This window comes from Carassius auratus, unplaced genomic scaffold, assembly GCF_003368295.1.
Source record: "Carassius auratus strain Wakin unplaced genomic scaffold, ASM336829v1 scaf_tig00049724, whole genome shotgun sequence".
NCBI lineage: Eukaryota > Metazoa > Chordata > Actinopteri > Cypriniformes > Cyprinidae > Carassius > Carassius auratus.
Genome location: NW_020527119.1, coordinates 1 through 18211, shown reverse-complemented (window position 1 = coordinate 18211; position 18211 = coordinate 1). Strand labels below are relative to the sequence as shown.

Sequence of the window (18211 nt, the reverse complement as noted above, 5' to 3'; positions counted from 1 at the left end):
GGGCGTGTTTGGAGTTTTAGCGAGAAAGTCATGTGAAGCGATGGGTGTGTGCTCACCAACATAACAAGCGCAATTAAATCATTATTTTTAAGAATTAAGGTTTAACCCTCTGGTATTGTTGATTTGGGAAGTTTTTTTTTTTTTACATTTTCAGTGAAATCAATGTAATATATATATATTTGATAATATTTTGTATTTTGAGAGAATTTTATTGTGCTATTTAACATGTGCAATAATTATGATCACTGGAAATAAAAATAAAAAAATCTAATATTACATTTTTTTTTCAATCATGGCAGTATTAAAATAGAGTCAATGCCTTTCAAATCCAGTTTTTTAAGGCAGATTAGTTGCTTCTGGTGGGAGTAAAAAAGAAAAACATCTGAAATTCCATGGTTTACCCAATTTAATTAGTAACTGAGTTTTCTACCGTTCCGAAGAAGTAAGATTTCTAAAAATTTCTATAAATTTTTTGGTCTAAAATGACAGAACAAATCAAAAGTCATTATATATATATATATATATAGTTTACTACATCAACTTAAACTAAATCAAAATACATAAAATAATAAACTATAACATTTTAAACTAAACTAAAAACATGAATAAATATAAAATAAGTTTAGGTTTTATATATACAGTATATATATTTTACTTTAGTTCAGTTAATGTCCATTTTATTTTAAGCGACAAGAATAATGTATGGTTTTAGTTTTAATAATCAATATCCATGACATATTTATGTGTATTAATATCTAATACCACTACTCTACCACAACACCTTTGCAAAACTATAATAAAAAAAAGCTATTAAAGCAATTATATTATTTACCAAAACACTTATGATGGTTGATGGTTTTTAAATCAAACAAGTTAAGAGTTAAATCCAGCAACACAGCTCTGAATCAATCACACTTGATTCTCACAGTCAGCAGAATCCGAAGCACAAGTGGTCATTCCTGGATGATAAAAACCCTCGTACAAACTAAAAAAGATCTACACTGTAACCTGTGCATGTGGACGCTTTAGTAAGAGCTCCACAGTTATCCCACGCCGTCCTCGGATGTGATCGTGATGGCGTTCATCAGTGACTCAGGCTTCCCTTCTTGCCCGTCCAGAGCTCTCTCAGCTCCACCTGACAGCCGAGGTCTCTGAGAGCGGCTCGACCCACATCAGCGCAGTCCCTGTGAGCCGCCAGAGCCTGCCAGATCAGCGCCTCGGCTCCCATCTCCAGGATGAGCGGACTGAAGTCACGCGTGTGGGCCACCAGGTTCCTCAGCAGCATGCACGACTGTGTCTGAAACAGAGATGGCAGCCACTGAAGCTCTGCTTTCCAGGAACGACCGTGTGAAGAACCACGGTTTAGCAGTTATTTAGTTAGCTCACACTTTATATTAAGTGGCCTTAACTGCTATGTACTTTCATCAAGAAATAAGTGCAATGTATTTATTATGTTGATACTGTATTGCAAAACACTTTTGCTGCGATTGAGGTGGGATGTGTGTTCTATGGTTCGGTTTAAGGAGTTAAAAGTGTGATTATAAACGTAATTACAGAAATTACATGCATATATTTTTCAAATACAAGTACAGTGTAAAAACATGTATGTGCACAATAAGTGCATTGTACCAAATTATTAATTTAAATGCAAGTACTACATACTGTAGTATTTAAGGCCTCTTAATATAAAATAAGACATTTATTTATTTATTTATTTTTTTCAGAAAACAAAGAGAAAGGATGTACAACAACAACAAAAAAGGCTTAATATATATATATATATATATATATATATATATATATATATATATATATATATATATATATATATATATATATATATATATATATATATATATAATTATAAAAGTTTAATACTTTTGTTGTGTGTTTTTGTCATTCTTAATTATTATTTGTTTTACATGTTTAGTAAATTAATCTGAATGAAAACAAGAAATGTTGCTGTGGCAACTAGCTGAAATAAATTGCGTTTTTATTTATTTATCATGTTAAAGTTTATTTCATTTCGAATAGCAAATGCTTTTAATGCAATTTATTTAACTATATTTTATTTAATTGAACTATAATAACCGTAACCAAGTATTCACCAAGAATAAAAAAAAATAAAAAAAAAATAAATACATTTTACACCATGAAAGTTCTTTTTGATGAATAAGAAAGAAAGAAAGAAACTAGATTTTCACATTATGTACGGTTAAAGGTCTGTTTCACATTATGCTTTACCTGCACATTGACTTTATCCGGGTGATTCTTCATGGCCTGCACGGACGCCAGCGCTCCGCCGCACTCCACGATGACTTTACAGTTGTTGGGTTTGCGTAGAGCGAGAACACAGAGCGCTGCACATCCCTGCTCACACACCTGAACACACAGAGCAGCTCCGTTTATTCAAGGCATTGATGTTTGCCTACAAAACTACCACTGGCTCTGCACACATTTACCTAAATTCATTACTTCAGACTTATGTGCCTCTAGAAGCTTGCGTTCTGCAAGTGAACGTCGCTTGATTGTTCATCCCAAAGAAGCACAAAGTCACTTTTACGGACTTTTAAATTAAATGTTCCCTTCTGGTGGAATGAACTCCTCAACTCAATTCGAGCAGCTGAGTCCTTAGCCATCTTCAAGAATCGGCTTAAAACACATCTCTTCCATCTTTATTTGACCCTCGAACTTTAACACTCACTATTCTAATTCTATTCTATAAAAAAAAAATCTAACTACCTTTTTAATCTTTTTGCATTCTATTTTATTTTCATTTATTATCCAATTATATAAAAAAAAGACCTCTAACACTAGCTTGCTCTATTCTATCTGTTTTCTTTTTATTTATTATATTATTTAAAAGCCCATGCTACGTGTTCTGCGTTTAAGCTAAATGAGACTTTGTTATAGCACTTATATATTATTGCTCTTTTTGTCCACTTTCCTCATCTGTAAGTTGCTTTGGATAAAAGCGTCTTCTAAATGAATAAATGTAATGTAAATGTGATATGAGGAGACTCAGAGATTGAGAACAGACTCCTTTAAATTCACAAGTGATTCAGATTAACTTCATTAGTGCAACATCCAACAAATCATTGGATCATTAATTAGGTCAGTTTATTTTAATTATTTATTTTATTTATATACATTTATTTTATTTTATTCATATTAATATTTATATTATTTTATTAATGTTAATATTTATTATTTATTTATTTTATTATATAAATTTAATTTATTTTTATTTATTTATTTGAATAATTATAGTTTTTTCTTTATTTATATATGAAAATAAATGATTAAACATTTCTCTAAATCAAGAAATTAACAACTTTTCTATGAAACCATTCATTTATTATTATATAAAAATACACTAATTTTAAAAGCAGTTTACAACTGGAGATAATAATAATTGGCATTTTATTGCACTTGGGAGGACACACCTGTGCATTGGTCATGTGACGGTTCATCGCCATGACGATTAGCTCCGCCCCACCGCCATTCACAATGGCATCTTTGACATCATCGTTTCCAGCGATGGCCTTCAGTGCGCCGAGCACCTGCTTCACAAGCTCCTGGAAGACAGACGCACCACAACAACAAGAGATTGGTTTGTGTTCACAGGAGCTGAAGCTCTCACTGATCCTCAGCTCACCGGACGATCCAGACTGTCGGCCAGGAGCGTGATCATGAACCTCAGGCCCCCCAGGTCTACGATGTCCTGACAGAACTCGTCTCTCACGGCCAGACGGGACAGAGTCCCACAGAGTTCACTGAGCACTGACGGCTTCTCTGGATGAGCTGAAGACAACACATCATCAACATTCATCAGCACTGCTTCACGTTTCTAAATCTGCTGTGCTGCATGCAAACATAAAATAATGTCTGTCATAATTTCTCACAAAATATTATGCATTTTGTTGCACTTTTTATTTTAAAACAATTTGTGCAGTGAAGAAGTCTTGTATTCTCCATTTATATATATCAAATCTTCATTGATTTTTTTTTTACTTAGCATCAATTTAGGTAATATAATTTTTTTTTTTTGCAATTCAACAAATCAGATTCAACAAAAAAATCCTAATGCTTACATTACATAATTTTTTAAATAATAATAATAATTCACAATATAGAAAGAAGCTGCTGTTCACAGAGTGCTGTATCAACGCATGTTAACAGAAAGTTGACTGGAAGGAAAAGATGCACAACCAACCAAGAGAACCGCAGCCTTGTGAGGATTGTCAAGCAAACTGGATTCAAGTATTTGAGTGAACTTCACAAGAAATGGACTAAAGCTGGGGTCAAGGCATCAAGAGCACCACACACAGACGTGTCGAGAGATTTACTGAACCACAGACAACATCAGAGGCGTCTTACCTGCGCTAATGAGAAGAAGAACTGTACTGTTGCCCAGTGGTCCAAAGTCCTCTTTACAGATGAGAGCAAGTTTTGTGTTTCATTTGGGAACCAAGGTCCTAGAGTCTGGATGAAGGATGGAGAAGCTCATAGCCCAGAGTAAGTCCAGTGTTAAGTTTCCACAGTCGGTGATGATTCGGGGTGCAATGTCATCTGCTGCTGTTGGGTCTATTGTGTTTTCTGAAATCCAAAGTCACTGCACCCGTTTACCAAGAAATCTTGGAGCACTTCATGCTTCCTTCTGCTGACCAGCTTTCTGAAGATGCTGATTTCATTTTCCAGCAGGATTAAGCACCTGACCACACTGCCAAAAGCACCAAAAGTTGTTTAAATGAGCATGGTGTTGGTCACCAGACCTGAGCCCCAGAGAGAATCTATGAGCTATTGTCAAGAGGAAGATGAGAAACAAGAGACCAGACACTGCAGATGAACTGAAGGCAACTGTCAAATAAACCTGTCCTTCAGACCACTTCATCAGTGCCACCAACTGATCACCTCCATGCCAATTGAGGCAGTAATTAAAGCAAAAGGAGCCTCTACCATGTATTGAGTACATGTACAGTAAATTAATACACCTTCCAGAAGGCCAACAGTTCACTAAAAATGTTTTTTTTAAATAACTGATATTTTTGTAACTCAGCTTTATCCAATTAGATAATATAAGGCCTTTTATGCAATTCATCTGATTTTTTTTATTAACAACCAGGGCTGTATAATACATGCAGATATTATTTCTCACTGCATTTATTTCTCGTTGCATGCCCAGAGGAAACTCGGCTCACCTTTCGCAGCTTCAACGATCACTTTGAGTCCGTTGTGCTCCTGCACGATCATCCTGGCGTGTTCATGAGCGCTTCCGAAGGCCACACGCATGTCATCGTCAAAGGTCATGACCCTCAGCGCGACACAGGCCTCCCTCACGACCTCGGGGTGCTGGATGTGTCGTGTGATGCCGGCGGTGAGCAGTGGGAGCACGCCTGCCTTCACCAGATTCTGCCGGTTGTTCTCGTGCTTCACACAGAAGTTTCTCACGAGGCGGAAACACAGACAGCTGAGAGCGGCGTCTTTCTGGTGCACGGTTAAAACGCCGATCATAAACTCTCGTCCTTCCGCGTCCAGGAGATCCGGCTGTCCGTCGGTTAGCGCCGAGAGCGCGGCCAGAGCCACGGAGAGGGCTTCCTTCTCTCCAGCGGCTCTCTGGCAGCAGGCGAGGATCACGGGATACGCCTCTTTTTGAGCGGCCAGGAATCGCTGTGCGAAGCCGAGAGAGCACTGCTGGGTGAAGACCCTCAGATCCTCCAGAACTGATGCAGACGATGCGCTTTTGAGAGACTCTAAAACCTGAAAATACACCGCCGAGAACATGTTAAACACAAAACCTACAAGTCTTTCAGTCCTGCAGCAAAACATCGTGTGTGGAGACGTACCTGAAGAACCTCGTGGGTTTGATTCTCAGCGTTTTCTTCAGAACAAACTTTGGGAACTGCTTTAACAATATAGCTGAGATCCACACCTGTGAGGACAAATCAAATCACTTTATCATCATACATCTAGATCTGTGTGCATTTATCATGAATGAAAATAAGTAGGTTAATGTTGATTAAACTTTTTTTAGATAGAGTTCAGCATGTTCCACTGCAGTCAAAAAGGCCAAACGCTTAGAAGAGTTTTTTTTTTTAATAAGCCTTTTTAGCTAGTTAGGTCTGCATTTATTAAATAAAAAAATAGTTAAAACAGTGATATTGTTTATTTAAAAAAATTGTGTAAAAACATGTGCATGAGTGTTACTATATCTTTATTTGTTTCTAAATTTATTCTGTTATTTACTTAAATATTATACAATTAATGTCCCTCAAACAGGACATTAGTTTTATAATATTTAACAATTTTTTTGTGCATGAATATGACTATTAATTTATTAACTAATTTATTTATTTATTTCTCTCAACGGTTTAGATTTTTTTATTTTTATGTTTCTGACAGAACGTCTTCTGCTCACTTAAGATTTATTTGATAAAAAAATTATATTAATTAAATAAATCTCAAAATTAAAATTTTTATAATTAATATACATACATCTGCATATATTCACTAAGGTTGCACAAAATAATTAAGCAGACACATGAGAATAAACTAAAGTATCTTTTAATGTTTTTAATAGCTCACCCTGAGACTCAAACTGCTCGATGGCCTCCTTCAGAGCTTCGCTCTCGTCCAGGTCAAACTCCTCGAGGTTTTCTCTGACCACTGCATCGAAGGTCTCCTGTGTGATCCTGCGCGAGGCCATGACGTCACTGCTTCTGCCTGACCACCAATTCATTTATTAGATTTACGTATGTTTGCCTGTATTTGGTTATCAGTTCAGGACATTAAACGAAGGTTATATGAAACTATGGTGTCACCATAGTTTTTAGAAACGTACCATGGTAATAATACAAATACCTTTAGCCTACCATAGCAGAAAGCATTCACTCAGTATCATGCTATATCTAACATATTAGCATCTGATGTTGTCAGATGGTACACAATTCACTGCAATCAAAGCGTGGCAAACACAGAAACATTATTTATTACCGTAAGCCACTTCATGTAAGTTGTACTACCTACACATGACGCTAACTGGGACAGAAAGCAAAACAAAACCTCACCAATCCTACTGAAAGAAGAACAGCGGGCGGTACGCTAACAACGTAAGCTGAGAACAGAGCCATAGACAGTAAAAGAACAGAGCCTGAACGTACGGCATTTTACTGACGCAAACGCTTCGCGAATTGGGGCAGAGCGTGAGGTTGCGTCTTCTTTATTGTGGCTCGGGTGAGTTTTGTGAGAGAAATATGTTCCGCTTGATTTAATATACATACGGATGCGGATGGGTAAAAAGTATTTTTTTCATATTATTAATAAACGAATGCAATTTCAACTAAATAAAACTGCCAATGAAAATTATCCTTTAGGTTAACTTGGGTACATTTACATTTTGATTAATGTACTGTCGCTCTTCGCACATCAGTCTTGGATTATTATTTTTTTGACCACAAATACTATTTATAATATTGTATCGTTTCCAACACTTAATTAAAAAAATATATACAAATTATCTCACAATTCGAAAAAACTGCGAGATTACAACTCACGGTTCTGAGAAATAAAGTAAAGTTAGAATAGTGATAGTCTTTATCTCACAATTCTGAAGAAAAAAAAGTTAGAATTACGAGGGAAAAAAATCAAGAAAAAAGTCATAATTGCAAGAAAACTCAAAAATTGCTAGATACAAACTCGCATTTGTGAGAAAAGTCAGAATTGCGAGGAAAAAAGTCAGAATTGCGAGACAAAATGTCTACTCATATCTAATTTAAGCATTTATATGAGCATGAATGTGACTATTTATTTATTTGTTTATACTTTTTCAATTATTTATTTCAATATTATACAATTCATGTCCATATATGAGCATGAATGCGACTATTTATAATAATTATCCAGCTACATTTCCTATATAAAGTGTATGGATGTGACTATTTAAATATTTATTTACTTATATAACTACTGTTTATTTATTTAATTTCGATTTTTCAGTCATTTTGCTTGTGTGTGACGCTAGGAGGAGCCAAAGAAAACAGCGTGTCTTGTGCGTCATGACGCAACGCTGAACGCGCGGCCTGAATATAAAAGCGCGCAGCGGCGTGACGCGTCCTTCTCCCCTGCCTGTCCCCACCAGCGGAAGGCAGCGCGCTCTATTGTAAAATCAGTGCCTAGTGAATCTTGATCCATCTGTCAAAATGGTACGTATCAGATGTACTAATTGATTCGATACAGTTGTGCAGCGGGTAGAATTAAATTTCTGACACTATATTTCTGCGTCTAACGGTTTTTTTTTTGTAAGATGCGGGCGGGAAAATTCCGGCTAGTTTCCCTCAAAACAGAATGGCAGCGACTTGATTTCTTTACTTTAACGCTTTACCAGATATTTATTGTTTCTGATTCTATAATCGCAAGTTTATTATATATTCAACGACCTTAACGCCTAATTTTGAGTCGCTCGGTTTGTTTTACCGGCGTTTGTCAGGCTGGGCCTCGTTAGCATGTTAGCTAACCGTGCCACGTATTGTGGAAAGTATCGCGTGTTTGAGGAAAACCGCATCTGAAAACCTCCGTTGTCAGTTTTGTAACCTAATATCCTAGTGTTTTAATCCCGTTACTAGTTTCCTGTTTGTGATGGCCTTTGAGCGGTTTCGGTCTCTTTGCCGGTTGGTATAACGGCAGTGTCGGGTATGTTTAAAACCGGTTCACGGGGGTCACATGTTACTGTCTGTCCCGCACGTGCGGTTCATCACGCACGTGGCCGTCTATTGTTTGCGCAGTGAAAGCGTAGAATTATTCAGTGGGGCCTTTGAGTAAAAGACATTGCGTTTACCGCGGCTAAATAATGTACAGCCTCTTCTGAACAGGTGTCATGTTCAATCTAATAACATCTAAATGTCTAATTTGCTCTCTATAGATGGCCACAATTCCACACAAATGCGTTTTAGAAATGTTGATGCTCTGCCATGCTCCTCTAGAAATCTCAATTTAATCAAAGTTGTCACTCATCAGGATTGTTAAAGGGTTAGTTCACCCAAACACGAGAAGGGTGAGTCATTAATGACTCATGTCATTACAAACCCGTGAGGCCTCCGTTCATCTCAACAGTTTAAGATATTTTAGATTTAGTCCGAGAGCTCTCAGTCCCTACATTGAAAATGTGTGTACGGTCTACTCTGGTCAGATGCAGAAGTCTTTTGTTTTGAGTGTGAAATGAGTTCGGAAGATGAATGTCAAATGTGTCTCCTCCAGGTGAACTTCACAGTCGACCAGATCCGTGCCATCATGGACAAGAAGTCCAACATCCGTAACATGTCCGTGATTGCGCACGTGGACCACGGGAAATCTACACTGACCGACTCTCTGGTGTCCAAGGCTGGAATCATCGCATCGGCCCGCGCCGGAGAGACGCGCTTCACTGACACACGCAAAGACGAGCAAGAGCGCTGCATCACCATCAAATCCACGTAAGACGCCAGCAAATGTCCAGGGACTTAAAGATCGCTAGACCGTAAATAAAATGCAATTATATGCATCTAAACCGTATCATGCATCTGTCAAATGTAAGTATATGAAAAAAATGCATAACTAAATCTGAAAGTATTAGATTTTTTAAAAATATGTAAACCTATAAAAATGCAATTAAATGTAAGTCTTTTCATGCATAACTAAGCTTATAAGTTTCAGGGATTTTCTTAAATTGTAAGACCGTAAAAATGCAACTAAATAGATGTATACATCGCCATGCATAACTAAATTTTGAAATCAGGGCATATTAAAGCGCTATTTTTAGTTTGTCATGTATCAGTTTTAAAAACTATCGGTTTATTAATCTGTATCGGTAAAATGAATTATCGGTCAACTTCTGCTGACAATATCATGTAATTAAAATGGCAGTTGTTTGCATTAAATGCAATTAGATTAAAAAGCAACATGCATGACTAGAAACAGAGTTCAGAAGGGTGTTTATGATGTGCATGAAAATCAAAGGTTGTTTAACTGCATTTTCAGTGTTTTATGGCATGGAGTCATATAGTAATTTCTTTTTGTTAGGGTTTTAACAATATATTGTCATAAAATCACAATGCAAAAATGCAACTGTGGTGTGAAAGTTTAAACCATTTAACTTAACGAAAATATGGTAAATATTTGAGCTTGCTTCACTAATAAAGTAAACCTAGAGTGCGTCATTCAGTAAAACTCAATATTTAAAACTTTAGATATCTGTAGTGAGGAAGGGGAAAAGTGCAAGCGGTTTAAGTCATTTACAATGTATTTTCTTATTGCTTATAGAAAAAGAAACCCTGTCGAATTCAGTTATCACTAAATAACCCAAACTCTGAGTTAATAGTAGCCAATCATCTGTGACACGCTCATTACAACAAACACAAGCCAAGCTGAGAGTCTAATGTTGATGCACAAAGAGCTGGTTGTTGATTTCCCTCTGTTGTGCCTCTTTCTCAGTGCCATCTCCATGTACTACGAGCTGTCCGAAAACGACCTGGCCTTCATCAAGCAGTGCAAGGATGGATCTGGTTTCCTCATTAACCTGATTGACTCTCCCGGCCACGTGGACTTCTCCTCCGAGGTCACGGCTGCGCTGCGTGTCACTGATGGAGCACTGGTTGTGGTGGACTGTGTCTCAGGTAAACCTTTTACTGTGGTTATACATCGAGCGGTCATTGATGTGGCCTACATAGGGTTAATGCTGCTCTGAAGTCTCCCTTCCTTAAATTAATGCCTTCATTTGGACCACAAGTCTTACATTTTGCAATGTAAGATGCATCGATTTCCAGGATGTTAAATGCCTCTTGTGCTCAGGTGTGTGCGTGCAGACTGAGACGGTGCTGAGACAGGCCATCGCCGAGCGCATTAAGCCCGTGCTGATGATGAATAAGATGGACCGTGCCCTGCTGGAGCTGCAGCTGGAGCCCGAGGAGCTGTTCCAAACCTTCCAGCGCATCGTGGAGAACGTCAACGTCATCATCTCCACCTACGGAGAGGACGAGGGTGGACCAATGGGAAACATCATGGTGAGAACACGCTCCTTTGTTTATATGAAGGGTTAAAGTGCGCCGTGTGGTCTGTGAGGAGAAACCATGCACCACTCTGATGAGCTGATGAACAACTAACCAGAATATCTGAGACCAGCGCTGATCCTGAAGTGATTTCTGAGCCGTAGTCTCTTATATCTGTTCCTTTAGCTGGACCGTTTGTGCTCATCTCTCTCTCTCTCTCTCTCTCTCAGATCGATCCGGTGATCGGTACCGTGGGTTTCGGATCCGGTCTTCACGGCTGGGCTTTCACTCTGAAGCAGTTTGCAGAGATGTACGTGGCCAAGTTCGCTGCTAAAGGTGAAGGTCAGCTGAGTGCAGCTGAACGCTGTAAGAAAGTGGAGGACATGATGAAGAAGCTCTGGGGTGACAGGTGAGAGATATACAGGAAATACAGTCAGTTCAGTTTCAGCTGATGAAGGAGCTCCGTCTTCTGCATTTACTTATTTGATTTAAATATCTGCTAGAAGACTTGAGCTCACACACTAGATTTTAATAATGTTTTGATGCTTTCCAAAATTGCATTTTTGTTAATCTGTAATATTGTAAATTTAAAGTAACTTTTCTGTGTGAATGTTAAAGTGTGATTTATTTCTGTGATGCTCCGCTGTATTTTCAGCATCATTCCTCCAGTCTTCAGTGTCACATGATCTTCAGAAATCATTCTAAAGGTGTTTTCACATAGTTTGTTTAAAAGAACCAAACCCAACTCACTTAAAGTGAACTAGACAAAATTTTTAATTAAAAGGAACATTATAAATCCGTCTTCACAATAAGCAGTATTTCATCGCTCATGTTTAGTAATTATAGCTTTTCTAAAGGATAGAATTCATGCTCTATTCTGATTGGCTGATGCTTTAAAACTGCTTAATCAGCGTTCTATAATAATGCACTGTGCCCAGGGAAACATTGAGCACAGACACTTGTCACAGCATTATATTTCTAAGTACCAAGGTGATAAAATCACTCAGTTTTCATCTCACTATCTCTATCGATAATTAACTCCAATCAATGCTGAAATTCATGTATTCGGAAAAAATGTCATCTTACGGCACTACTTCATCATTGGTTTGATTTTAAAGATGACAGAACTGTTTTAGAATTAAACCAGTTTAACGCAGAGCTAGCCATAGATCACATAAATGAAAAGCAAATTTTGTATGGTTACTTTTTTTTTAATGTACCAAGAGACCGAAATGTCTGTAATTTACATAATTAAATTCCCAAATAATACTATACATATACCAAAAAAAAAAAACGCTTGGTTCAGAACTCAAGCATTACTGTTATTTTGATCAATACGAAGCGTACCAGGACCTCATTTCTTTCAGAACTGAAACCACAAACTGTTCGCTCTTGGCTCGTTCTAATTTGATAAGTTCAGTAAACCTTTTTAAGTGGTGTTGTAAATTAGACCTTTAGGTTTGTTGCATGTTACTCATTCTCTGCTGCTCGTGCAGGTATTTTGACCCAGCCACGGGTAAGTTCAGCAAGACCGCCAACGGCCCCGATGGAAAGAAACTGCCCCGCACCTTCGCCCAGCTCATCCTGGACCCCATCTTCAAGGTACCCCTCGTCTTCTGTTAGCCTCAAACACTAGAGCAGGTCTCCTTCTGATCCACCGGTGATCACGCCTCACTTCCTCCATCTCCAGGTGTTCGATGCCATCATGAACTTCAAGAAGGACGAAGCCGCCAAGCTGATCGAGAAGCTGGACATCAAGCTGGACACGGAGGACAAGGATAAGGAAGGCAAGCCTCTGCTGAAGGCCGTGATGCGTCGCTGGCTGCCCGCCGGAGAAGCTCTGCTTCAGATGATCACCATCCACCTGCCGTCTCCCGTCACGGCCCAGAAGTACCGCTGCGAGCTGCTTTACGAAGGACCAGGAGATGATGAAGCTGCTATGGGTACGACACGCGTGTTCTCGGGGTCTCGGTGTGTGTTGTGTTTGAAGTGTGTGTGATTCTTAGTTTGTGTTCTGCGCAGGTATCAAGAACTGTGACCCTAAGGCTCCCCTCATGATGTACATCTCAAAGATGGTGCCGACCACAGATAAGGGTCGTTTCTATGCTTTCGGACGCGTGTTCTCTGGCGTGGTGTCCACTGGGCAGAAAGTGCGAATCATGGGACCAAACTTCACCCCTGGGAAAAAGAGGATCTCTATCTGAAACCCATCCAGAGGTGTGCATTACTCCTGACTCTTTAACACCTCAACTAGTTTTCATTTAGCCACGATTAAAGTCGCTTTATTTATATTGCTAACACTTAAAAACGTTTAATTTGAGAAGTTCTGTGAGCTGTACTCATTCAGCATTTATTCATGTTAAATGTAATATTCACAATTAATGTACTGTGGACTAACATGCACACTTAATAACTAATGTTAAATGCTATAAAATCATTTATTTCATGTGCATTAAATGAGATTGTTCTGAGGCGAAACAAATGTTTAGGAAGCATTTGGGCTGAAAAGTATGTACACTTTAATTTATCATTTATTTAATGATAGTCGCTCTAAATGAACGGGTCATTTGAATTACACAAGTTTTTTTTTTTCTACTTCAATTTGTTGGTGAAATATGAATAATTAAAAGGTGGCTTTAATAACTTCATGACAGATTTATTTAAACATGCATTAAACCATATAATGAATGTGCATCAAAAATAATGTGTAGACGACATTTTATTGTATTTAAAATTGATAATTTGAATCAAATGAATATAAAAAGTAATGAACCATGGATATTATTGGACATTAGGTGTGCTGCAAATAAAGTTTAGTGAGGTTTTCTTCAAAGTGATTTATTATTGAATGATTTTTATTGGTTGTAATGATTCTTCCACTTGCTGAAATTCAGTGCATCACTAATTAACGTTTCTAAAGCACAGCTTTTCTTTTATTCCAGGACCATTTTGATGATGGGGCGCTATGTGGAGCCCATTGAGGACGTGCCTTGTGGTAACATCGTGGGTCTGGTTGGCGTGGACCAGTTTTCTGGTGAAGACCGGGACCATCACAACTTTCGAGCAGGCACACAACATGCGTGTGATGAAGTTCAGCGTCAGCCCTGTGGTCAGAGTAGCAGTGGAGGCCAAGAACCCCGCTGACCTTCCCAAACTGGTGGAGGGACTCAAACGCCTGGCCAAGTCTGACCCCATGGTGCAGTGCATCATCGAGGAGTCCGGAGAGCACATCATCGCCGGCGCTGGAGAACTGCATCTGGAAATCTGCCTTAAAGATCTGGAGGAGGACCACGCTTGCATCCCGCTGAAGGTGCGCAGTTGAATCCATATCAGTCTCCTCGTAGCTTTTGAAGCTGAAGTGGTAATAAACTGAAATGCATGTAATCTGTGTCTGGTTGTCCAACAGAAATCAGACCCCGTCGTGTCCTACAGGGAGACGGTCAGCGAAGAATCAGACCAGATGTGTTTGTCCAAGTCTCCTAACAAACACAACCGTCTGTACATGAAGGCCAGGCCGTTCCCCGACGGTCTCGCCGAAGACATCGACAAGGGTGAGGTGACGTCCCGTCAGGAGCTCAAGGCTCGAGCACGCTACCTGGCCGACAAATACGAGTGGGAGGTCACCGAGGCCCGTAAGATCTGGTGCTTCGGCCCGGACGGAACCGGACCCAACCTCCTGATGGACGTGACCAAAGGAGTGCAGTACCTGAACGAGATCAAGGACAGCGTCGTGGCGGGCTTCCAGTGGGCCACTAAAGAGGTGAGATGTTCGGGTCTGGTTTACTAGCGGTGCTCTTGATGTGCTGCTGGTCTGTGAGGAGAAACCATGCACCACTCTGAAGAAGTGATGGATCACACCTAATATCTGAGACCTGCACACACCTGCAATACTTTACACTGTGGAATAGATCTTATCCATTCAAAATAAATAAGATCTAAATAATAGAAACTATGCACGCAAAGTATTAATATTAAAATATTTTATTAGGATTTTTGCTTTTTTTTTATTATTATTTTTTTTTAAATAGCGTCAATTAGACTTTTTTTTTTTTTGAGGTTCTGCTTTTTGTATTTCTAGAATCAATCATAAAAATATTGATTTTATTTTGTTATTTATATTCACTTTTGAGACCTCGTCCTAAACTTTCAATTGTAGAATGTTTTAGTGTAATATTTTATTCATTTAAAATTAATGCGATATAGAAACGATACAAGCAAATAAGTAATAATAAAATAATTTATTAGAATTTTGCTGTTTTACAGCACTTTTTATTTTTTCAAATAAAATGCAATAAAAACAAATGCATTTATTTTTTTTGCAAGTTCTGCTTTGTGTATTTCTAGAAAACAAACAAAAAAAAATCACATTTGTATTCGTTAATGACTTGATTTTTTTTTTAATTACTAGAAGTAAAATAAAAAAATACAAACCAGTAAAATAGTGTATATTTTGTTTATTTGTATTATAGTCCTAAGACTGTAACACTTAGTCCTGTTATGCAAACTTAATTATTTTTATAGTTATACATTTTTTTGTAAGCTTTTGCGGTTTTATTAATGCTTGATTTTATTGTATTTTTTCATAAAAATAAAATGCAATGATAAAAAACAAAGGTATTTGTATTTTAATTCTTTTTATTATTTGTATTAAATGCAAACAATTAGAAGTTATTAAATACTAAAAAAAAAAAAATATATATATATATATATGAGAGTATATGAATCTTTTGTTGGGATTTGTTCCCTTGTTTGAGGCGGTCTTGCTCCTGGTTCTGTTCTTGATGTCCCGCTGTGTTTCTGTGCTCAGGGTGTGCTGTGTGAAGAGAACATGCGTGCGGTCCGCTTCGACGTCCACGACGTGACCCTCCACACGGACGCCATCCACCGCGGCGGGGGTCAGATCATCCCCACGGCCCGCAGGGTGCTGTACGCCTGCCAGCTGACGGCCGAGCCCCGGCTCATGGAGCCCGTGTACCTGGTGGAGATCCAGGTGAGACGCCTCGTCCTTCAGACGCACCTCACGCTGGGATCTCCAGTCTCTCACCTGCGTCTCTCTTCCTCTCTCAGTGTCCGGAGCAGGTGGTCGGAGGCATCTACGGCGTGCTGAACAGGAAGAGAGGACACGTCTTTGAGGAGTCTCAGGTCATGGGACACCTATGTTTGTCGTTAAGGCCTTCCTGCCCGTCAATGAGTCTTTCGGTAAGTCATCACATTGAATGAGCTTTCTATCGAAGTTAATGTGTGCATACCAAACCTCCACTGGCTGTGCTCCGCTTCACTTGAATTCAGACCGGTTTTCTCCAAAGAGACTCTAGTTCAGTGTTGATTCAGCTCTACAGAAGACGACCGTGTCATTTATTGTGTCCTTGTTAATCTTTTAAACCCGTGTGAGCAAACCAGAGTCAGCCTTTGTCACGGACTCATTTCAGTCCGGAGTCAGTGACCGGTTCAGGCCGAGTCTGAATGAAAGTGCTGAGAGAGCTGAACGCTGCAGCACACAGAAGAGAAAACGTTCAGCTCGTGTTTCTATTGTGTCCATCTCTCCGTCAGACAACAGACATACAGCGCCAGCAGTGTAGAGGAGATTCATCATCAGAGTGATTCCTGACTCACTCAAGTTCAACACACTTAGGACCTGCTTTTACACTTTAACTGTTCAGATCGGTTTCTAGTTTTTGGATTGAAACAGTCAAATAACTCTCTCACTGTCAGTTACACAAGCAAATTATTTTATTAATTTCTTTAGGAGTGGTAATTAATTTGGGTAAATTTCTAATTTTATTTTTTTTTATAACTTGGTGTTTCCTTTTGTACATTAACCTAATATTCACGAATTGTAATTTATTTATTTTTTTTCCACTAGAATAATTGAAATGGTATAATTTTATTAGTAGCATCTTTAATTTAACTAGATCCTAGTATAATTTAAGTTAAAATTTTATTTATTTTTATAATTAGCAGTATTATCATTTTATTTTTATTTTTTTATTTTTTTTTTATTTAACTTAATACTAGTATAACTTCAATGTTTGTAGTGTGGGTTTTTTTTTTTTTTTAAGCCGTTAAAAAACAAATATACCAAGAATAACATCTTGGAAATGTTAACATCAGCGCTCAATCATTTAAAAAATAACTAATCACACACTTTTTATTAATTGTGATTAATTGCATATATTTGTTATAATTTCACACTGAACTCCAAATTAATGAACACATAACACAGAGGGTGTATTTTAAGTGGGGTTTAATGGCATCTGTTTACCAAGTGTCCTTTTACTGAGATGTATATTTCTTTTTAATTTTTTTTTTTTTACTTCGTTTCTTTTGTGTGTTAATATTCACGATTGTAATAGTGTTAGGTTTTTTTTTTTTACACTAGAATAATTGTAATGGTAGTGTAATTTATTAGTATAATCTTTTAATTTAACTTGATCCTAGTATAATTTTAAAGTTTGTAGTTTAATTTTTTTTTTATTTTTATAGCAGTTAAATGAATATACCAAGAATAACATCTTTGAAATGTTAACATCAGCGCTATCAATCATAAAAAAAAAAAAAATACTAATCATGCATTTTTTTTTTTATTAATTGTGATTAATTGCAATTTTATCATTTCCACATTGAAACTCCAAATTAAGGAGAAAATAACAGCTCCTTAATTTGGAAGTGAATTTAAAACTTTTCACAAACTAAATTTGTGTTTCTGCAGGTTTCACCGCTGACCTGCGCTTCTAACACCGGCGGTTCAGGCCTTTCCCTCAGTGTGTGTTCGATCACTGGCAGATCCTGCAGGGTGACCCCAAAGACCCCGCGACTAAACCCTTCCAGGTCGTGGCCGAGACACGCAAGCGTAAGGGCCTGAAGGAGGGCATCCCGGCACTCGACAACTTCCTGGACAAGTTATAATCGACCTGACGTTCTGCAGCACGACCTCAATGCTTTACACTCATTCCTCGTGTCATTCCTTCCCTCCTGCGCTCGCTTCCTTCCCTCAGAGTTCAGCACAGGGACTGGACCGTACAGGGCACAAACACATCACACCTTCAGACAGGAAACAACAGTGGATTATGTAAATCTAATAAATAAAATAAAAATGGAAAATTACTCCAGTGCTTGTGTGGAGCTTCATTGCCTCTCAGTGCAGATGTTGAGTCATAATGTGTCCATGAAGAGAAATATAACTGGACAGAGAG

General features: G+C 38.1%; 1 protein-coding gene and 1 pseudogene across 1 annotated transcript; one reads left to right on the top strand and one right to left on the bottom strand.

The window, feature by feature from the left end:
* Positions 1-757: 757 nt before the first annotated feature.
* Positions 758-7082, bottom strand: LOC113089373 (armadillo repeat-containing protein 6-like). Its single transcript, XM_026256000.1, has 8 exons — positions 6994-7082; positions 6586-6723; positions 5847-5932; positions 5202-5760; positions 3659-3804; positions 3447-3578; positions 2245-2382; positions 758-1297 (listed from the first exon to the last, which is right to left on the bottom strand). The coding sequence occupies exons 2-8, from the start codon at positions 6704-6706 to the stop codon at positions 1085-1087; spliced, it is 1395 nt and encodes a 464-aa protein (XP_026111785.1). The 5' UTR covers positions 6707-6723; positions 6994-7082; the 3' UTR covers positions 758-1084.
* Positions 7083-8051: 969 nt separating this feature from the next.
* On the top strand, positions 8052-18127 carry LOC113089372 (elongation factor 2-like; annotated as a pseudogene).
* Positions 18128-18211: the final 84 nt, after the last annotated feature.